Source organism: Centrocercus urophasianus, unplaced genomic scaffold (assembly GCF_019232065.1).
Source record: "Centrocercus urophasianus isolate 14NV4802_14NV808 unplaced genomic scaffold, USGS_Curo_1.0 seq_29, whole genome shotgun sequence".
Classification (NCBI taxonomy): domain Eukaryota; kingdom Metazoa; phylum Chordata; class Aves; order Galliformes; family Phasianidae; genus Centrocercus; species Centrocercus urophasianus.
The window spans coordinates 6053766-6077194 of record NW_024884855.1 but is presented as its reverse complement, the minus strand read 5'-3'; the positions used below and the strand labels follow the sequence as shown (position 1 = coordinate 6077194).

Here is a 23429-nt window from a genome sequence, read left to right as displayed (position 1 = left end):
GAGTAACGGAGCACAGGGCTAGCAAGCACTGCTTTCTCAAAGGCAATAAAGCGTCCTGGTTTTGCGCGTGCGATGCGGTAGGTGACTTCAAGGTTCTCCGCGAAGCTTTTCAGCTGTTTGGGAAGTGAAAAACGCCGGGCTGCCGACTGAAGGAGCCGCGCGGCCGCCGCCGTGAGCTTCGCGCCGCAGCCCGTGCAGGTGCGCGCGCACCGCTCGCAGGGCGGGACGAGGCGGGGCCGCCCGCTGAGGGGAGGAGCGGGGCGGGCCGCGCACGCGCCCTGCCGGCCGCTGGGGACGATGCCGTCCGTTTCGAAAGCGGTGTCGCGGGGCGGAGGGTCTGGCGGGACCCCGCAGACCGAGCAGCCGACGCATTATACGTAGGTACCGCGTTCTAGAGGCGGCCTGCTTCGCGGAGCCAGGCGCTGCGCGGGGAGGGCTCCGGGCTCAGAGGCGGAGGGCCCGGCCGAGCGCCAGGCCTGATACGCGCGGCCTCCTGCTCCGCCGGCGGGGCTGAGCGGCGGCCTCGCTCCGCTTCTTTCCCGGCTCCGGCCGCCGCGGTGAGGAGGCCCGGCTGCGTGTCGGCCGGGTGGAGGCGCGGGACGCTGGTGTGGCGGCGTTGGCGTCCCGCTCGTATAGAACCTGCGCTGCTCGCAGAAGCCGCCTAACGTGGATCCGAGTGCCGTCGTGTCCCGTTCCCAGCACTTGCAGGCTGGATCCTGCTATGCAGCCCGGCTTTGGACATCTAAAAGTTCTGTTCCCGTTCTTCTCCCTCAGTCCAGATCAGTTTAAAGAACGCAGAACTGAAAGACGCACCTTGTAGCTCTGTGCCGTTACATCCTCCGTGCTGTCTGAGCGGCTGAGAGCTTAGAGATCCCTTTATTCTCTCCAGCCCTTTCCCTGCCCGATGCCTTCAGACCCCTGTACCTGGTAGACGTGCTGTACCCTTCTTGAGACCTCTGGGAAATCCGAGGTTCTGTGGAGTCCCCAAGCACTCCTTCCAATGCAAGTACTCTGTAACCTTAGAGATGTAATGCTTTTGTTCAGCTGGCCAATGGATATATAAACTGATACAGGAAGGAGTGCTGTCTTGCATCCTTTGACAAATAATACAGTAATGCCCAGTCTGGTGTGATTGTGATATGCAATGGAAAGGCTCAGACTCCCTAAATAGCTTTTGTGCTCGAGGTGACCATGAAGGGCTGTCCTACTTGCTTTGATTCTATGATTCTGTCAACTTGATCCAGCTGTGGACGTCCGTATTCATTGCAGGAGAGTTGGACTAGATGACGTATAAGGGCCACTTTCAACTCAGACAATTCTATGATTCTACTCCTAAATAATCTTCAGAGAGACATTTAGATTGTCCCAATGCAAACCTAACACTCCCTAAAATAAGCTTGCTGCAGCCCCTCTCATGGCTCCTGCTAACCTTCTTAAACTACTTTCAGTCCTCTAGCTTTCTGTATAGAGTGCCCACATTCTGGGGATTATTGTGATTAAGTGCCCAGTTAAGCTAGGAGTGCTTTTTAGCTAAAACAACCTTTATTGTTGTGTGACAGCAAGCCATATGAATGCTTATTCAGGTACTTGATGGATTTATGATCTGTGTAGTGGTTACTTAGGGCAAAATTCTGAATGCTGCGGTTTTTTTAATTTATTTATTTGATTTTTATCTCAATTACATGATGTAGAATAATGTGCCAGTATTTTATTTGTAACACATCTGTCATCAGAAATGAAGTCACTCATTCAGAAGTATTAATTCAGCTGTTAAATGGTTAATTACGCATAGGAGCTAAAACAGTGTGCAGGTACATTTGTAAAATATTTATGGGCTAAATGCACTGAATTGTCCAGTGCCCTGTTAGTACTGTAAAGATGTGCCTCCGATAAGATAAACTTGTAACACAGTTTAATTTTTTTAGGTATCTAAAGGAATTTAGGACAGAGCAGTGCCCTCTATTTTTGCAGCACAAGTGTACCCAGCACAGACCATTTACCTGTTTTCATTGGCATTTCCTAAATCAGCGTCGTCGTAGACCTATACGAAGGCGTGATGGAACTTTTAACTACAGTCCCGATGTTTATTGTACAAAATATGATGAGACTACAGGAATCTGCCCAGATGGAGACGAGTAAGTGATTTCTTTCAGTCCCTAGGACTTCATAGTATTAATGGCTTTACAGAAAGATGTTAATTTTTTCTTACAAAAATGATTGATAGGATCCTGCAGTTTGACTGAGAGAACTTTTTGTGAGTGATTTGTGAGTTTTTGGTATGTATGCTTTTATGTAAGCACGTGTTCTTTAGGCTGTCATGGAGTTAGAGCTATCTTATTGTTTTGTAACCTTTTTGAAAGCAGAATGTAAGAAGTTTATTTTCTCCTAGTATTGTTCCTGTTGTCCCTGAACATTTTTTGGTTATTGTGTTGTGTTTTTTCTCCTGACAATTTTGAAATTGTATGTGCAAACTGCATTGTGTAGGGACTGACGGACTGTAAAGGAGAAGGACTGTTTTGTGATGACTCTGCAGAGAGGGGAAAAAGGAAGTTTTTCACACAGAGGGTGTTGATGCACTGGAACAGGTTGCCCAAGGAGGTTGTGGATGCCCCATCCCTGGAGGCATTCAAGGCCAGGCTGGATGTGGCTCTGGGCAGCCTAGTCTGAGTTGACCATTAGGGTTTGCTTTTCCATGGACACATGTTCTCTTCTGGATAAAGGCCGCAGGAGTCATGGGGAGGGGGTGAAGCTTTGCGGAGATAAGAGTGAGCAAATAGGCAGGCATGGCAGGCAGGCATGTATACACCCAGAGGAGCTGGGTATATTGTGGTCGTATAACATAGAGGAACTAGCTTCATCTGCAGTGATGGAAGCAAGGAAGGACTTCTGACAGGAAAAAAAAAGTCAAAACAGAGAAACAGACAGGAAATAGATAGTTATGCTGCTCACGTGTTTTAAAACGTGAAGACAGTTATTTTGGTTATTGCAGTAATTAGCAGCTCTCATCATGGATCAGATATCTTTTGTGTTCCAGGCTGTAGTCACAGAAGAAAAAAAGGTGGAATTTTTCCCCAGGAATTACAAACTAAACAACAGGTGGCAAGTGAAAGTAAACAACAAAGAAGTAATAGGCAGCATGACAGTATTTAGAACTGTGCCCAAGCAAAACAAAAAGCAAAAAATGTCTTTGAGGATGATTTAAAAGAGAACAGTTACATACCTGTTCAGGTGTGAGCATGAACATGAGCAGTTCTTGTTTGAATATCAACAAGAGGATAATGGACTCTCATGTCATTTTGTTGACTGGGGACAAAAATTAACTTTTCATTATTGAATGATAGATAGTGGTACTAAAGGAAGAAAAAGAAAGCAGTCTTTTAAAAGAATGTTAGCTGAGAAAGATTGCACTGGGAGAAGCAAATAAGGGGATGCTTCAAAGAGCTGAGAAGTGAGATGAAAGCTCATGCAATCTTTTGCTGTAGTTGTAGATGGCATAAATATTAAATCTTAGGCCAAAGAAAACATAAGACTCTTGAGAGAGCTCATATTTCTTTATCAGCTTGTTTTGGAATCTGTTTTGCCTTTACATGGGAAAAATTGTGACTTGAGTATTTCTCCCTCTCACTGTGCATGCAAGGAGCTGTGTTTTGTCTGACAAAATATCTGAATTCCTTAATTGTCTTTAAGCAGTCATTTGAATGTAATTGGAGGCTTTAACGTTTTATGAGACTTCTGATTGGTAATTTCTCTAGGGAAAAAGCCCAGATATCTAAGCAAAAGTGCTTGCCATCCACTGAGGGGCCACTGACACAGAGATGAGCAGTGAGTTGTGAACCCGTACGCTTCGGGCTGGGAGACATTTACTTCTTGTTTTCAACAGGAACCAGCAAAACTAAACAGATGAATATGGAGGAGTGAGCATTAAGCATAAGACTGAGACAATATTCTCACCTGTGTGGTGTGCGTATGTTGTGATTTGTAATGAACAATCTGCTAGTATGTTTTCCCACTTAACTCCTGCACAAATTCTGCTAGTGGTGGGACAGCTAGCAGTAGTAACATGATTTCAGATTGCAATTTCATTTGTTTCAAGTTCAGTACAAGACTAGAGTCTGTCTGATACTTCTGCCAGCCCAAAGGGGTTTCTCATTTTTCTGTATCAGTAGTAATTGTAGCAGAACGGGAAGGTTGCACAGTGCTGATCATAGAGCACGAGGCATTTCTTATGAAGTTCAGCTGAGTCACCAAAATGCTCCAACAAAAATTGCATCCCATCTGTCTTTTCACACAGAACCAGGAAGTGTGAATGAACTACTTCCAGATCTTGAATGTTGGTTGTGTTTTGTCTTACACTGAAATAATGAAGTGTAGCACTGAATTTGGTATACTTAGTCTTCTCACTAATTAATACTGGTGGGATTTAAAGAGGTGTAAGTAAACTCACTGGCTGCAACCCATTTGTAACAGCAGCAGGACCAATGCATGGAGAAGATGTCACCAAGAGAGGAATGTTCTCCAGTCTCTAAAGACGTAGGCTCACGGAAAAACCCCACAAAGGAGGGATCTCCAATGAGAGATTCTTCTGTGGGGGCAGTCAGCCTTTAATTGAGGTCTTCAGGTCTTCCAATTGCACAGGTTGAATTGCTTCCACCTGTGCTCCCAGGGCTGACTGGGTCTCTTCTTCCAGGTGCTCAATCAGTAGTTCAGGCTGTAACTTAGAAGTTCCCATACACCATTTATCTTGATTGAGTGTTTTAAGATTTCTAAAAGAAACAAACTTGCATCTTAGAAATCATAAGAAGCATCAATTCTTGGAAATCAGTTCAAGCTACAGGTATCTTAGCAGGATAGACAAAAATTAATGTTTCGATGTTAGTATATAAATAGACTTGTAAATTTTGCAAGTAAATTGCTTAATCTGTTTTCTAAATAGTCTTCTTAGAACATAGCAAAGCTTAGGCCAACGTCAGTCCTTATGAATGCTAAACTCTGCTTAGTACTTCATCATTCTCCCTCTGTCTACAAGAACATATTTCTGTGGGGTTTTCCATTTGTTGTTCTGTACCACACGCCAAGTTTTTTCATGTAGTTTCTTTTTACTTTAGGATGGGAGAAAGTAATTTTTGGAGAGAAATATTTTTTCAAACCCAGCAGTGACCGAAATGAATTACACTGAAGTAAACCTGGGGAGAACAGACACACCTGCATATGCATTTTTTTCCCCATTTGTTTACAACTGATAGAATTATAATCCATACATGATGTTAGTGACTTAGAGTTCAGACCAGGCCTCACAGAGTTGTGTCTTGAAAATGGTTAGTATACCTACAAAGATTTATTGCTGATACAAAAATTTTTCTCTTGCTTTTTGTAGAGAAGTCAATTTAAGTTTGCTTTCAGGCTGTTCAAGAGGTTCTGTGTCTATAAGGATAGGCAGAACAAAACATGATATCTCAAGTACCCTTTTATTGTAGGTAACTGTAGCATTTAAAAAAAACAAAAAGAAAAAAACAGTAAACAATTTTCTTATAGTGAGGAAATGCCTTAAGCTTGTACCAAGATGGACAATGAAATTTCTCAGTTCAGGTGTTGCTTTCTTACAGGGTGTTTGCTGTATTTGTTAAGAATATCTTTGTAAGCTAGCCTAGTATAGACTATTGTAATTTCAGTGGAGACTATGAAGTAGATGAACGCCTTTCATTGTTAAGCTGACATGTCAGATTTGTTTGTGAATCCTGCAAAATTGATTGTTACGAGTTAAAGAGAGAGAGCAGAATTCAGAGTTGAATGTTTAAACATAAAGCAAAGCTTAAACTTTCCTCTTTCTGTGATATAGTTGCCCTTACCTACATCGAACAACAGGAGATACAGAAAGGAAATACCATCTCAGATATTACAAGACTGGAACATGCATTCATGAAACAGATGCCCGGGGTCACTGCGTGAAGAATGGGATTCACTGTGCCTTTGCTCATGGGCCGCATGACCTTAGACCTCCAGTATATGACATCAGGTAGTCTGTATTTCCAATTCTGCAGCCTGTTAACCATGTCTGTTACAGCTGCACAGCGGGCAACGTAGCGTGCTTTGCGTGAAAAACGTGATTTCATCTGTAGCTACAGAACATAAGAATGCATTTGACTGTGCATCAAGATAGCAGGTGTGAGCATGCTAGGAAATACAAACACATTTTGGAACTTGCTGTTTGAAGAGCCATATATGTAATTCTTAGCACTAATGAAAGACCAGTTGTTCTATCCTTTGTCATGTATGCATTGTAAATTTGTATGTGATTTTTACATTTATAAATTTATAACTGTTACGCCATTTTTCGGGTTCTGAGCTTATTTTTGGCATTTTGCTTTCTGCCATTCTTGTTTTTTTCTTTTCATGTATATAATATCAGTATTATTTTGTACCTTTCTAACACTTGAGCAAATTACTGTCAAAAGAAGGTACTTGGTGAGTCATGGTAGTGGCACAAATGAGTTTTGGTTGTGGCCTAAACTGGGCAGTAAGCATCTTCTGGCTGCATACAGAGCTGAAGATGCTCATAATGGGAGTCTGTATTTTAACAGCTTGAACCTAAATTAAGCTTTGTTGTTTGTGAAAAATGGTCGTGTGCCATTGCATCTCCTGATTTCAAATATCTAGCATTCATAAAGGAAGTCCAAACAATGTTTAGTGATAGTTTTGCTCTAGTATGTCCACCAGTACTAGGGGGTTTTCATTGTAAGCAGAATGAAGAAGTCAGAGTAGAATCATTGATGTAGGTATTAACTTTATTTCACCTAAGAGCCTTGTTCTTCTCACCTCCACCTTTAAGAAAAAGCATTCTTTGGGAACAATATCTGTTTTCCTTTCTGCACATCCCTTGACTCTGTAAAAGATTTATTTTGATAGCTTAAAAGGTTCCTGTCTTGTCATTGAGTTAGTCATGTTTCTTTTTCTTGGGAGATACAACAGAGCAGGGAAGTTCTTGAAATGATATGTGAGTTATATAATAACTATTTCCATTGTCAACTATCAAGTTCCTCTTCAGAGATTCTTGGAGTAGGAGTATTTTGGAAGAGCAGATAAGCTCCTGGACTGTCTGTGCCTAGATGAAGCAGTAGAGGCTTTTGATTCTCATGAAGACTGACTATTGTAGAACCTCTGGTGACTGGTTCCTCATCTTGTATCAACATTGCTCCAAAGTCTGCCTAATACAGTTATGCTGTATTATCTCTTTTTCTCTTTTTTTTTTTAAATCCATGTAACTAATTTGTCATTGTTGAAACTGCAGCTTGATTTTGTAAAACAGGTGTAATAAAATTATCTTGGGTTTTTGATAGAGGTTTCTTAGCACTAATACAACAAGTTTTAGTTAGGTAGTGCTCACCAAGCTTGCATTGCTTACTTGAAAAAAAGTGACAAATACTTGCAGAAGAGATGCTCTACCCAGTGATTATAATTTGCTGTTAGATCTCCCAGTTGTCCTGGTATGCTTCTCTTGTGAAATGGTACAGTGAGCTGAACACACTTTCTGTAACTTCTGTTATTTCTTTTATTTCTACCGTGTCATGTAGAATATGAGTAATGAATAATATGTACAGAATGTCAGCATATCAGCACAGTGAGCTACACTGCTGGTACAAATGTTGTCTGTGTACGTAATGCCAGCATTCCTTCACATTAGTCTTTGATTAGTCTGATGTGGTTATTCCTTATGACTGTCTGCTTGCTTGTTTATTCCAATTTAGATCTGTTAGAATCTAGATTAAATGATAATTTGTTGATGGAATACGAGAAGATGTTTTGTAGGACAGCTAGGGTTACTGTAGCTATACAGTTTTGCAGTGTTATTTTCTTTCCCCATTCCAGAGAACTTCAGGCGCAGGAAACTTTACAGAATGGGCAGCTAGGATGTGGTGAAGGCATTCCAGATCTGCAACCAGGGAATTTAGCAAGTCAAGCAATGATTGAGAAGATCCTTAGTGAAGATCCAAGATGGCAGGGTAATGTTACCCTGTCTCCTTTCTCCATTTCTTTGATGATGTTTGATCCAGTTTGTTGATCTTGGGTCTAAACTTGGGAGATATTCAGAAGTCTTTTTTGTAATAGAGTAAAAAAACGGTTTCTATAAGTAATATAAATATTTGTGAGCAGTTTTGTGGTAGTCTGTCACATTTATATTGAGACTGTAAATTGAAAATGTTTTGAATATTTTGTTCAATATGTCTCAGCTTAATACAAGTACTGCTAATCTCTGTCAATTGGGAAACTATTCATGCAAGTCAGTAGGAGCTCTGTCTTGTGCTAAGTATAATAATGATCAGTCTTCGTTTTTTAAGTCATTAATTGAATAGTTAACAAATCTTTGTTCTTTGCTGAGATTGACTAGCAGGAATCAAGTAAAATGTTAAATAGAAAATTGGAGGAGAGTATTCAGATGTGAGTGCCTTGAAAGCGCTGTGTGAGATTGGTTAAAACCAATTGTTTTGGTTTTCTTAAGACTTTCAAGTTTGGTTTTCACTTGCTTCTTACACTGCCACAGATGTTAGTGTCAGTTGCTATTATTAGAGCTCTTGTCCAAACGTTACTATAGGAAAGACTGCAGGATACAATTACTTTCAAAATTTCATGCATGGACAGTAAGATAGGGAGAGGTGCCATGAAGATACTGTCCCTAAGGAATTCAAGGAAGATAATCTTATGATATTTGTCCCTGCTATGTATATATTTTTTTATTCTGATAGAGGATGAATTCCAGTCATGTAAGTAGTGAAATGTACAGTCTTTTGTTGTCAGCTCTAGATGAAAAATACTGGAATATTTTTGTATAGGAAGGTAAAAAATAAAGAAAATACAGCAAAATTAACCAACTACAAGCATTTTTGTTGGATTCATTGCATTGCTGAAGTGTTATGTTATATAATGCTGTGTGACTTCTTTACATCCTACTAAATGTGGTGGGATTGCATATAATTGCCAGAGACTGAAAATAATCATCCAGCTGGTGATTTCAGCTTTGTTTTCCTCAGTTTTAAATTAAACTATTGAAGAGGACTGAAGGAACTGCAGACTCTGTGTGATACTCTGATCAGTAAGCCTTGCTAATTTAGAGTACACCATTAATTACTCTTTGAGAATGCTTTTTCAGCTTGTTTTCCACAGATTTGGTAGGAATTTTGCTGTATGTGTTTTTGTGAACATCTCAGGTTTGCTAAAGACAAGAAATCACAAGTAATAGTGATTGCTTCAGTCATACCTGGAACCATTTTCCTACCTTAGGAAGGAATTAGATTGGCTTGGTGTAATTCGCTGTTCCATGCTGACGATTAGCCAAATTTTACCTTCTAATTTGTTTGCTTGCTCCGTTGTTTTTCTGTCTTTTTCTGTTTCTAGACAGAACCTTCTTTTTCATGTCCTAATTCCTCCTTACTGGCACCAGATGTAGATAAAGGGGCAGGAGTCTAAAAGAGGCTCTAGAATTTGTCCAGGAAGATTTTAATAGCTAGTCTTAGTATGCCTTATCATGAAAGAAGTTTTGGTGAAATAAGGAGCGTCAGCACTAAACTTAAGAAAAGCTGTAGATAAAGAACTTGAAATGGTTTCAGTGTTTGTCTTACTAAAATGAGTAGTATTGCTTAAGGTTTTCGTTTTCAAAATGTTGAATAGATGCAGTGAGAATTTCTGGAAGGTTTCTCTACCAAGGTTGGTAGTTCTGTGTTTGTGTACTTTATTATACAGTTGCTATAGAATATAAATTTGATGAAGATTTCTTTGCATGAAAGTATCTGGGTTTATAAGGATGGATGAGTCTGTGACTCATAACATTGTTTTTACAAAACAGCGTGATTCCTAAGCTAACTCAAGGCACTTGAAATACAAAATCTAGTGGCTTATTTCTCTGAATTTTTGACCTGTTTACAGACACAAATTTTGTGCTAGCTGGCTACAAGACAGAGCAGTGCACAAAGCCACCCAGGCTCTGCCGCCAGGGCTACGCGTGTCCGCATTTCCACAACAGCCGCGACAGGAGACGGAATCCCAGGACGTTCAAATACAGGTACAGGAATATTTGCAGTGCACTCTTTGTCAGTCAGACAGTTGTTAGTGGACTGGTTTGTTTGGGCTCTTATGCTATGGGTATTCCCAGTGGAATAAAAACATCTCTTTCCCAGTAGCTTTGCTGTTTGTTTGTCTGTTGATTTATTCATTCATTTATTTATTTATTGTGGGGGAAAAAAAATCATCTGTTCGGAATGATCAGTCACTTCTGAAGAATAAAAACATGAAACGGTAGTAAAAAATGTTCTGTTTTTTCTGTGAAGAATGAAAGCTATAATTTTTAGTGAAAAATCAAGAATCACCAGTGGATACCTTCTTTGTTGGGAAAAGACCAGTTATAATTTCTGGCTTTCTCCTGTTTTCACTCCTCAGATTTTCTTTTTCTGAGCAGTACTTTCAGGACCAAACTTTAATGCATCTCTTTGCTTAGTTTTAGAGAGAGTCTGTCATTCTGAAACATTGGTTTCTTCATTTACTTGGTGTTTCATCGTGATGTGCTTTAGAATTGATGGGTTTTGCTTGACAGTCTCAGTACTGTCCATAAATGTCACCAGACAGAAGAAAGCTGGAATCCTACCTGCTCCTCCTTCTGTCAAAGGCAAAAGACTAGTTTTCTCCTAGAATTTACAACTTTGTAGGTCCCAGAAGCAAAGCTCCTCAGATGTAATGGGAATTTGTTTGAGACTTCTGCTAGGAATTAGATAGAAACGTGCTCTGGGCATCATTTGTTTCTAGGTCTACTCCTTGCCCCAGTGTAAAACATGCAGATGAATGGGGTGAACCTTCAAGGTGTGAAAGTGGGGATAGCTGCCAATACTGTCATTCTCGTACAGAGCAGCAGTTTCATCCCGAGGTAAGAAATGAGCTTCTTCTTACTTTTAGTGATTTTAAATTTATTATGTACTCGAGTACCTGTTAAAGATGATACATGTGAAAAATATGTCAGATCTGGAGAGAAAAGTCATGCAGCACTTCCAGTAGTTGAATTATTGGTTTAAGCAAAATTTGCTGAAAATATTAGTTTTACAGCTGTGGTTTTCGCTGCTAGGCATTTTTATTATACTACTTAGTAAAAAATGAATTCACATTCCCCGCAGCATTTGGATGCTTTTAATCTAGTAACTGAATTGTCTTCTCACATGACTTCTGAAAACCCTTTTTTTTATGTTGATTGCCTATATGTAAGGTTAGGGTATAAATTTTACCCAACTTTTTGTCCAGTAACTTGGGACAAACTACAATTTTGAGCATTGTTAAAAGCTGTATTGCAAATAATTGCAAGAATCTGAATATGCCAGAGAAAGTGGAAAGAGCAGTGTCTCTTCCTACTGGCTAAAGGAAGACACTCCAGAAAAAGAATGTGAATTTACATTCCTCTATAGGTACACTCATTGTAACACTCTTTTGTTGGATATTTGAGCGTAAAAATAAAGTGCTGGGGAAGAGAGCAGTGCCACATTAATCTGCTGAGATTTAAATGTTATTGCAGCACTAGGAAAGTATTAGATTTTCCAGTTAATGGAGGAAAAAACCCATGATACTGAAAAGACATGTTATGTAAGAAGCTACCTGTACAGTACTTGAGATTTATCTGGGATTTGGGACCTCTGAACAGGCATAAAGAATTCACAGCAGGATGTTGGCTGCATTAGGAAGTTAAAAGCTTAGTAAGTTACAAGCAAAGACCACTCGAGTAATTGCTGTTTTCTCTTCCAATTATGAAGATTATTGAAGTAATCTCAAGAGCACATCACTGAAAGAAACTCCTAGAATACTGACTTCAAGGTTGTTTTCAAACTCCTCCTTATCACGTCCCCTATCAGGTTGACCATCTGCATCTTTATATTAAGTAGGTGTTTACTGTCTCCAGTCCTGAGATGCTGCTCCAGAATTTCTCTGTCCTTATTGATTACTAGAGATTTTACTGTATGGATTTACTTCAGATTACCTAATTTCTTCCATGTTGTATTCCAGCCCTTTTCTGTAATAACAGTGTCTTCCTGCCTAGTATAACTATCATACTTTAGTTTATGACAAAGCTATTAATGCAAATACTAAAAATAAGTCAGAAGGCTGAGGCTTGAGGTGTGATGCCAATTTTGCCTGCTGCCTTCCTTCTTCTTACCATCCATTGTAATCTACCCATTTAACAGCAGATACCTTACATTGGTAATAGTCATAATCTTCATTATCTGAATTAATTATTCTCTCCACATAGTTTATTGATGTCTTATTAGAATGACCACTTTTTCATTTTAGAGAAGAATCTTTGATTTATCAAAGTTCAATAATGAGTCTACCACAGCAGGCTTTGCCAAATGTACCTTTAATTTTATTCTATTTCTTTCAGTCCTTAATTAAATTAGGACAGAATAATTGGTGGACTCACAATGGTCTCAGTCAGCTCTTTTTGCTCTTCTCAAACTTAATGGGTGCTATGCCTAGTATGCCTCAGCCATATGTAGTGCTTTTGGGACAACTGCTTTACTACAAGTATGTGCCAACTGCAGCTGCTTTACACGTCACTCTTTAAAACCTCTCACTTACAGTTGCCTAATTCACTTCCTGGCCCTGAACCAAAGGTAGTTTTAGTTTGCCCCCACATCAGCTGGATCATCTCAGTCTTTGTCCATCTTTATTTCCATTAGCTGTACTGCCTTTGTTGAAATGTTGGACATAATTCCTGCTGGTACGCAAGACAGCTTCGTGGTCACAGGGTTATCAGCTCGCTTGATTTTAGCTGTAGCATTTAATTTCACAGAAACTAGCAACGTGCTCCTGCTCAAAGGAGATTCTATTCAACGTTGTACTCTGTAATCATTTCCCTTTGCTCAAGCTCTGGCTGTAGCTGTGTGGTTAGAATGGAAATTCCACACAGCTTTTGAGCCTCTGACTAGAGGTAGAGGATGTGAAGTGCTCATTTTACTCTGTTTGCAGTGAAATTCAATCTGTTTGATAGTGGTTACCATTTGCCTTCATTTCTCATCCTACTGAATTGAAATCAAGGGCATTAATTCAGCATCACTTTTCTGTGTCCTTCAAGTTCAATTCATAGTCACTTTATCCAGCTTTATCTTTTTATATTGGACTTTGTGTCCTCACGCTTCACCAGATTCAGATAAAGAATATTCTTGTTGCCTTTTGGCTCAATGATTGATTTTTGAAGAAATCTTATTGTTATCATATTTAGGAATAGCTTTATTCCACCACTGCTAAGTGGCAGCCTTTGTAACATTGGTACATGTGGACGATGTGGCCATCTCCAGAATCAGGGCCAGCTCTGGCCCCTACACTCTTCTGATTTTCTCTATATTGTCACTTCTTCCAATAGTATTAAGTATCAGTAGGCATTTCTCACCACCTGGGTATCTCATAGGACTAGGAGTGATTTTGTGATTAGGACAACAATTCAAGACTCAACTTCTAGTTACTGCTTTTGTTGAAACCATCTGGTAGTACTACTTTTTCCTTCTGCATAATAAGCATAAGATATACAGAGTTGGGATTTTACATTCACCAATAACCAAAGAATAGGTAAGAGAAGGATCCAGCTTCATTTCCTCGTTTGGGTATGGTGTCCACAAATTACTCCTTCATGTTTTGCAATGCTTAGATAGCTCCCAGGGAAACTGGTAGAAAGATGAGTCCCACTGCCCTGTGAAATGTGTTCTTCAGGTGGATGCTTCCCTGCACTATGGGTGTTTTGTCTCCTGTTTGGTGTTTAAGGAAAAAGAAATTATTTCTATGTTTCTGTTGCCAAAGCTTGGGGGACCACTGCCATTTGCCACAGATCAGCAAATTCCTGGAATTAATTATCAGAAGAATCTGTGTGCTTTCAAATAGGTTAATGTTGTTCTGATATAAACATTGTTCTGTGTCAGCTTTGTCTAAGCCATGTGAAATACAAAGACAAGACATCCCGTTAGAGCCAGGAAACTGCACCTGGATTTTGTGTGCAGCTTACATCGTGATTGCTGCCCTGAACTGTCAGTGTTACTTCAGTTCTCACATGCCTCAGTCAGGTTAGAGAAAGATATTTGAATGTTAGTAAGATTTAAATATTAGAGGTGTAGCAATGCAGGCAGCGTGTAGGAAAAAAAGCAGATTGTTTTGTTTTCTTCTTAAGACATTCTGGTATATTGTAGAGTGAATGAATATACAGATGATATGGTATATCCGAGAGCTTGGCTTACATAATTATTATACTAGAGCAGGAAAGGACACTCACCCTATCCTGTGCTCACTACAAAACTCCAGCTGAGCAGATCTCTAGAAGAGATCCTTGCCCACTGGCAGTCAGCTCTTATATAGGTCTAGCAGAGGTGCAGCCAGGCTCCAGCCCTTCCTGCAGTGCAGCTGAATTGCCTTCACCTGTGCTCCAGGGCTGACTCAGTGCTCACCTCAGGTGATCAATCAGAGGTTCAGGCCGTGATTCAGCAGTCCCAGACATGCAGGTGTTATTTCTCCTGTGAAATTTCTTACAGTGGTGTAAATGACTTTGACTGGTGTTTGACTTGTTTCTATACCTCATGGAAAACAAAAGCAATTTAAGCAAGGCTTTCTAAAATGCTATTGTTAATATTTATTATTACACAATGAGGTTAGGATTCTCGTTTGAGGTTTAATTTTCTTACTGTTCTGCTTTTCTGTTTGATTTTAAGAAACGCAAGAACTGAATTTTCTGAGAAAACTATATTAAATGTATTGCTATTAATTTAATATTAAGAACTTTTCATTTAAAGGCTTTAGAATTTTCTATCTGTTTTATTACTCAGTAGGAAATATGCTTCAGTTAATCACACTTCTGTTTTGTTTAGATATACAAGTCTACAAAGTGCAATGATATGCGCCAGACGGGTTACTGCCCTCGGGGCCCGTTCTGTGCATTTGCACATGGTGAAAGTAAGTAAGAGAATTACTGTTTTCTATCAGTGTTATTCTTAAGCACCTGCAGCAGGAGTGACTTAAAATCCTTAGTTTTAAGGGGCAAATGGCAATTGATGTCACTTGTTTTTAGAAATTCGTTCCATATTTTCCAATATATTACATTGCTAAGGGAGGTTGCTGAAAGTACATCAAATTTGCTGCAGCAGCAGAACAGAAAGTTTTCTTTACAAATGCTGCTTGTCCCTACAACTCTTTGAGTTTGACTTACCAAATGTATACCTGTTGGACTTGTAAATACACTCGTTGTCCTATTGAAACTACTGTAGTAAACTTAGATAAATTTCTGTGGAATCCTTCCCACCATTCATACATTTCTCAGCAGCTTCTACCATTCTCTGTTGAACTGACTTGGGGAAGCATGTGTTTTCTATGGTAGTCTTCCTGGTCTTCTCTCAGTGAGTTCTTCACAATCAGCTGACCTATTGTTTGTTCTTTTTTTCCTTCCTGATTTCTTAAGGCCATGATGAATTTTCACTATTCCTTCAAGACAGATTTTCAGGAGTTTCAGTGATGCCCATGAGTGGGGCCCCCATGTGGGACTCCAACCACATCCGTAGGTCTTTGCGGAAATACAGTTAATATAATACTGGTGCTTCCAGTGTAGAGTTTGTAACTTCTGTGGAGCTGGCCAGAAATGATGATGTTTGCTATTAGAAGGAATTAGAATGGTTGTAGAAGCAAACATTTCAAATTTAATGTATTTCTCTCACTTACTGTTAATAGGCAGAGTAGCAAAAACTGCACTGTTAGAAACAGTCCTCAGCTGCACTGTCTGCAGTGAAGAGAGGTGTCTCTGTCTCACACTCATCCTGTTTCTGGCATAGCCCTGCACTCTAGCAGAGCTACTTACTGTTCCTAGGAAAGAAATGTTCACATTTGATTTCTAAGTAGTAGCTTACTGTTACCCCTTCAGAAGTGCATTAGTTGCAAGAGGTGGAAAAAAAAAAATCTTGCAGGATTTGTAGGGTTTGAGAGATTTTTTTCCCAGTCCTTACTCCCTTTCTTGGAGGTATTGTGTGCATGAATTATGAGGGGAGGAATATCATTAAATGCAATTGTTTACTAAAGTAAAAATTTTTTGTTAACTCGTTATTTGTATGTAAAAATTGAAGACTAAATCTCCTTAAGATGTTAAATTAAAATAATCAAATGACTGAGATGTTTAATAGTTTAACAAAGTAGCCTTTGGGGAAATTGGGAAGTAATTGTTCAGTTATTTTGAGATGAATTTTCTGGTATTAAAATTAACAAATAATTGATTGTAATTTACATCTAAGTTAAGAATAAACTTTCTCAAAGGTTAATATTCCTTCTGAAGTTAAGCACTGTAAGCAAAAGTTTCTCTTTCCATTGTTTATTATTAAGTAAAGTGGTTCTGGGGAAAAAAAAAAAAAAAAAAAAAAAAAAAGCAAAACCAACCCAGTAATTATGATGCTGTTACTTTTCAGTCAAACCGGGTGCTCACCTGTTCCCGACAGACAGCCTAGGCATCACAAATGAATGGAGCAGCAGCGTTAATGCCACAAACAGTGTTACAAGTAACAGTGGGCAGTCTGGAAACGTAAGTGTAAATGACTCTGTAATAGCTAGCACTGATCAGCACTGCCAATATGTAATTATTTTATTCCTTAAGCAGCTCTTTTTTATTTCTTTGTACATCAACAAAAGAGAAAAAAAAATCAAAGCTATACTAAATGTCAGAAGGTAATATTTACCGGGTTTTGAAAACCTAAATGGAATGTCTGCTCTGAAAACCAGACATAATCATGTATTACCTGTATTTTCTGCCCTTGTTTTTGTCCTAAGATGCAATTATTCTGAATGCTCCAGTGAGAAGCATCGTTGTTAATCAAACATACAACTAAAGGACAGCTTAACTTATCTGTGTCTTTTTTTTTTTTTCTATAGGAAAAATTTCATTCTTGAAAGATCTTGAAAGATCCCCTCTTTTCTGTCCTAATTTATTAATATGTGAAGTGATGTCTCACCCAGTCATGCTTTACTTAAAGCTTCTTACAGCGATGCAGTGTGCAGAGTGTGTTGGAAGTAGAAAGGTTTTTGATTACAGGGGTAGTAAATGTATTCTGTAATAGAAAATTTTGTCAGCTAGGACAGGAGTTAGAAAGGTATATTGCAGAACTTTCTTTTATCTTTATTTTTGTATCAATTTGAATATATATATATTCAACATTGTCATCTGGTACTTTTTTCAGTTTACACCAAAAATACACACAAATATGCTGAAGTTAGCATTGTATTAAAAAACGAGTGAAATTAATTTATAATTTCAATTTATTGTCTTAGGAAGGGAAAATGTTGTTATAAACATAAAAAGTGTTACAGAATATATTAGACACTGTTTTCTGTCCCCTACAGATTTCCTGTTCTTCAAGTCCACCTGTAACATCAAGTTCTGGTAGCAGTAGTTCTTTGTCACCCCTTGGGCCTCTTTGTAGACAGAGATCGTTAGCAAATGGTGTTTTGTGTTCTGAGTCCAGCACTTCAGGTGTTTCTTCACCAACATCCAGCTATCCTAAAGCACCAGGTTTTGAACGAGAAGATCAGGTATGTGAATAATGTGCATCTAGAAGTATAAATACAATCTTAAATAAATAGATAAAGCAGAAAGTGTTCTCTATCTCCTGTATCTACAGTGATTTTTTTTATAATATTAAGCCCAAGGTCAGGAATCCTTTCCTGTAGAGAGCTAAAAACTGTGTCAAAATGCACTTGTCATGGACCAAGAACACTCACAGAATCTGTCACTGCAGCTCAGCTGGCATGCAGTAAATCATAATTTTGCAGAAATATGATGGTCATTTTTAAGCCCACATTGCCAAGAATAGATCAAGATAACTGTGAAGAAATCCAAACATAGCTACATTTGGTAGGGTTCAGTTTTATTTTTTTTGTTGAAAAGTAATTCTGTTTATTTAAATGCTAAAGTGTTGTAGGTGATGGCAAGATCATTACAGTGAAGTTCTCCAGGCAGGGTCACTTTCTTAGGTGTAAATATTCAGCCAGACTGTAAATTAGTGATCTGGTTATTTTGACAAGATTTCCATCTCCTAATGTAGTGATCAGATGATTCATGATCAAATGTTATCGAAGTAACAGCACCAAACAAATGGCTGCTTTCTGGAGGTAAGTCAGCATTAATTGAGAAACAATATAGCCTTGGTGCTGTTTTGGTGAAAATCATTGAGTAACGTGCTGTTACAAAACATGCATCTCAGCCACAAACAAGTCATGCCTACTTTTCACTGGCCACGTTGGCCATGCCTAGAAAGGAGGCAGTGATGGGCTTTGCAACGAAGAAGAAAACATGTAGAATAATGGGAGGCATAGAAAGAGAAGAGTTGTGTCTGAGTGATAGGGAACATTCACTACAAGAGAGATTAGAAATCTCTCAAAGGAAAAAAAGAACAAAGAACTTTACAAAGGCGGCAGAAATAACTTCCTGAAGAGACAGAGGGGACCGTGCAGAGCTTACTGCGATTCAGGAAATCACTTAAAGTTTCTGGTTTGAAAAGAGCAGAAATACTTTTGATCTTGTTCTGCAAGAACACAGTGGCAAAGAGAAAGGGTTTACAGTTCCCTTTTATTTAGGTATGTCTCACTTCTTTCAGAAGTTACCATATTATAAAATGGTGTTAAAATCTGCCTTTATATTTGAAATGTTTTTGTTTGTTATTTGTAGCATGATTGCTGAAAGAGAAAATGTAGGCAGTTCTGAAACTTCGGGCTAACGCAGGCTTCTATCCCAGCAGCCTCTTGGAGAAATAGTTACCAGCTGGCAAGCACTTGGAACATGTTATTTCAGTCGTATCATAGTGCTAAAATGGCTACTCAGTTTAGGAGCTAGAAATAATTTCCATGTGCTCAATTTCCATATTGATTTACTCTATGATCATTAAAATTTAACTGTCCTTATGGAACTGCAGTAAGGGAAATTAAGTCACCCTCTTTTCAAGACATCATTAAAGAGATGCTTCTGACCCTTCATGAGCTAGTTATATATTTTTATCAGTGACTCGTTAAGTTCATATATTTCATAATTTTTTTTGTTTCAGGCAAAGCAGCGAAGCTTCTCAGCTGAGAATCAGCAGAAAAAAAATGAACAGGACAACAAGCAGGTATTGCCAAAAGCCTAACACTAATATTTTGCCCTTTTGGATGATTCATTAAAGCAGTAGCAAAATTCTGTGGCACTTTGCAAAGCAGCCTAAAGAAACAGGTGATGAGCATAAACTGAAACACAGGAGGTTCCATCCGATCAGGAAACTCTTCTTTACTATGAGAGTGACTGAGCACCGGACCAGAGAGTCTGTGGAGCCACCCTCCTTTGAGGTGTTTAGAAGTCCTCTGGACACAGCCCTGGGCTGCCTACTTCAAGTGGCTCTGCTTGACCAGGAGGGTTGGAGCAGGTGACCTCCAGGGGTCCCTTCCAACCTCAGCCATTCTGTGATTTTGCACTAAAGGGTCTGAAAGGCAGGATGTGTGCAGAACAGCTGAAGTCTCTTTGATTTGTTGTGCCAAGAGAAGAGGAGACTGAGAGAAGGTCTCATGGGGGCCTGCAACTTCCTCGCGGGGGGAGCAGAGGAAAGCACTGATCTCTCTGGTGACTGGTGGCGGGACCCAAGGGGAGGGCATGCAGTAAAGACAGGGCAGGTTGGGTTCTTCACTGTGAGGGTGGTCAGACGCTGGAACATTCTCCCCGGGGCAGCGGTCACAGCACTAAGCCTGCTGGATTTCAAGAAGCATTTGACAGTGCTCTGAGAACTACAGTTTGAGTTGTGAGTGGTGTTCTGTAGAGCCAGCAGTTGGAGTTGGTGATCTCTGTGGGTCCCATCTGACTCAGGATGTTTTATGAGTTGTGTGAAACGAGTTCAGCTAGAAATAAGTAGTAGAGGTGTGTGCTGTGCAGTTTAGTTTCTCCCCTGTCTAAAATGAAGATCAGTTCATGAACCAGTTGCGTTTGGATTAAATGGGAAATTTTGCAGAACAAAGAAATCTAGAATATAGTTTGTGTACAAATGTATAATGAAATGGTATAATTGCTCAGTAGATATTTTCCTTTTGAAAAGGGTCATCAGACTTCAGCTGACTAACTGATTGTAAAGCTCATTTGAAGGTATTTAAATACCTTTTCTCTGAAAGCAAAACTTCCTCATACAGTGGCAATATCCAACCACATGGAAATGATAAGGAAAATTATCTTAATCTATTCAGTTAGAGATTCCTTCTGGATTTCTTTCTGTTTGAACTAAAATAATGATTTCTAAAATTGCACTGTATTTATTTCATGTGCTTACACGTCTGTGTAAGAATACACACACATACTCTATTGTATATGTTTGTTTTTCACAGAACCATCTCAGTGTTTTTTCAGTGGTTAACCCACTTGCTTCAAGTATTACTTCCAGTCTGGCCTCCAGTGTTGGATCAGATAGTTCATCTCCTACAACTGTCTCTATTATCAGTACCCAAACTCTCCCATTCTATTCTGCTGGTAACACAGTTGAATCAGTTATAGGTAAGTCTTACCATCTACTCTCTGATTATATGTAGTTTATTGCATTATTCAAGTTCTCCTTGTTTTAATGTCTGTTGAGAACAGCTTATTGGTAAAGGCATTTGTATGTACTCAACTTTATTGTATTTCATTAAAAACAATATCTGAGTTTTAAATTGAATATTTTCCCAAAAAATCGTTGTTTTTCATAAACTCTGCAATGTAAGCATAGGAATGAGTAATTGGGACATATTTTAAATGGAATATGTCATTGATAGTGGCCAGCAATTTTAAGAATGCATAAAACCTTCATAATGCATCTCACCACGTTCCTAGAAATAGAAGTGATGTCTCCTCAACTTGTGTTGGTGAGCCACTGAGATTTGACTTTTTTCTCTTTGAGGTTACTTCAGCCGGTGCAGTTACAGATTTTACTGTCTTTGCAGGAAGGTGGGAGATTTTTCTTGGCTGTCTATTTTCCAATCTCCTTATCGATCCATTCAGGGGCAAAATCATATTTTTGTTCTCCTTATGTGCGCCAGACCTGAAAGGACACAAAAAGGAGGAAGCTTTTGTTTGGATACACAGGACAGATTCAGGAAATACTCCATTCAGAAATCCTCATCACTAACCCAGGGCCTTTCCCTTGGTTCCAACCAGCAAGGCTTTTTAGCTGGAAAATGTTAAAAGGAGATAAATATTTAAATAATAATTAGACACTGCTTTTCTGTCCAAGTTGTTACTAAGAAAGGAGAGAACTTTGACAGTAAATTCATGCAGTCACCAGTAGGTAATCATGTCACATTATGCTGTTCAGTTAATTATTAAATAATTACATCCTCACGCCAAGAATAACTTGACACTTGGTACAAGGGTATCCTCAACAATATGCATAGAGAGATACAGACATCTTTATTCTAAGGAGGCTTATCCAGAGCTTAGTTGTCTTAGTGGCCCTATGCTGGTTTCTCTCCAGCACTTCTCTTGTGCTGGGCAGCCCAGAACTGGACACAGTACTCCAGGCACTGTTGGATTTGCCCAGAGCCCTGTTAAGTGTCAGTCTGACAGGGTTTGGTCATAGGGCAGCACAGAACACTGTAACAATTTGAAGTCCCATGGTTTTCTCTGAAAGGAAATACACACATAATGTACACTATTATGTACTGTTGTCTTCTGAACTGCTGTGTACTTTTTACACAGTACCACTGTAGGCTGAACAGAGCGCACTGTATGTTCATCTCCTTCCAAAAATAAATCAGTTTTTGAAGACATGTATCAAACATTTCATGCTGTTTTGCTGGTGATTCTCCTGCTTGAGTTTCCAAATACTTTGACAGATCAACTGTATCAGTTCAAGAATACAGAGTTTGAGAGTTTGAGCCTTTGTATATTATGTGCTTCAGTCCCCTAACCATCCAGATAGCAAGGCGCTGGACACAGTGCAGCATGTAAATGCCTTTTTTGCATGGAGAAACCTAAAACTGGTCATGGTGCTCTTGCTGTGGTCTCACAGGTGCTGGAGAGCAATCATTTCCCTCAGCCTGCTGGCTGCACTGTTCCTAATGCAGGCCAGCTGCTTTTACTTCCCCCAGAACATGCTGAATGTATTGATTGGTAGGATTCCTACCTTTTTTTCTGCAAAACTGCTTTCTGGTCATTTGGTCCCCAGCCTGTACTGTTGCAAGGGATTATTCTATCCCAGGTGCTGCATTACTTTATCTGGCTCAGTTGAACTTCATGTGGTTTCTGGCTGCCCTTTCAGACAGCCTTTCTCCATCCCTCCAAGTGTCAATCCTGACATCTCGTGGTCCCTGTTAATTAGCATTATGCACAAACTTGCTGAAATATGTGGCACTTCTACAGTAAATATGATTTATTCAGGAGGCTGTAGCAGGAAATGTGATTTGAAGGACATTGTATTCTGCAGCCTGTGGTGTCAGTCACATGAGCAGGGCTGTGCTGTGATTAGCTGGTGTGCTTGAAGGTTTCTGTGTTTAAATCAGCGTGTGCCAGAGAGCAGGAGACTGCAGGCAGTGAGTCAGCACTTAGCAATGGTAAGGTAGGCATTTCCTCTTCTCATCTCTTTTTGAAAGTAATCTATGCAGAATATTAAATGGCAGATATTTTCCTCAGTCTCACAAGTGTATACCCTGCTTTCCTAAAAGGTTTGTTGGATGATCTGTGTGTTGAAACATAAATGTAAAATTATTTTTAGTTGTTAGAATTAGTGAGCAGATTTTTAGTTTTTGTTCCTTGTGAGTAATATAATGTCACTGCTTACAGTTAATACTGTGCAAATAAATTTTTTTGTCAAAATAAAGAGTGCTTTTGGAGTAAGTGTGTGCTAGTTGACCAGAACAAGTAGCTAATGTAACCGTAAAATCCAAGGTCTAATTTCCATGTACTTGATGTGGTGCTAATTCAGTACAATTTTAAAATTATATACTAAAATTATATGCAGAACAAGTGTTGCAAAGTCATTTAAGCTGTTATATGCTCTGTTTCCCATTTGTCATTCTGTTACTGAGCTTAAGAGATCCTTGATTCTTCTGAGGTAAAATATGCCTCTGCTGCCTTCAGCTGTTTTTCTGAAATAGTTTTCAGGATGATATTTTTGTTACTTGAAGGTGAGTCACAGTGTCCATGTCTCATGGAAGTGTAGGTCAATGTACTTTACTGTAACTGTGTAGATTTTGTGGGTTTTTTTCCCCAAAGAAATTTCATATATGTTATTTCTCCAGAGTTCTACTTTGTGGATATACTGGATGGCAATGAAAATGAAGTGCTGTATGTAATTTGAATAGAGCCAAAACTGTAAAGTACTCGTAGAACAAACCTGTCATGTTCTTGTAGAAATTGGTGCATTGAAGAATTGTTTAAACAAAAAAAAAGTGAAGGAGCTGCAGGAAGAGAA

General features: G+C 39.2%; 1 protein-coding gene across 7 annotated transcripts in view; it reads left to right on the top strand.

Moving 5' to 3' along the window:
• Positions 1–292: 292 nt before the first annotated feature.
• UNKL (unk like zinc finger) overlaps positions 293–23429 on the top strand; it is a 31948-nt gene continuing 8811 nt past the window's right edge. For 3 of the 7 annotated variants that reach the window (XR_006170392.1, XM_042827776.1, XM_042827775.1), the window contains exons 1-11: positions 293–377; positions 1926–2135; positions 5837–6013; positions 7864–7997; positions 9916–10051; positions 10789–10906; positions 14871–14955; positions 16449–16561; positions 17377–17565; positions 19074–19136; positions 20371–20536. Coding sequence is in view for 4 of the 7 variants with exons in the window: in XM_042827776.1 (XP_042683710.1) it covers positions 298–377; positions 1926–2135; positions 5837–6013; positions 7864–7997; positions 9916–10051; positions 10789–10906; positions 14871–14955; positions 16449–16561; positions 17377–17565; positions 19074–19136; positions 20371–20536 (1471 nt within the window). In the remaining 3 variants the exon portion in view is untranslated. Of the gene's footprint in view, positions 378–1925; positions 2136–5836; positions 6014–7863; positions 7998–9915; positions 10052–10788; positions 10907–14870; positions 14956–16448; positions 16562–17376; positions 17566–19073; positions 19137–20370; positions 20537–22181; positions 22575–23429 lie in introns of those variants that run through there. The other 4 variants (XM_042827778.1, XM_042827777.1, XM_042827779.1 and 1 more) reach the window with 4 other exon arrangements.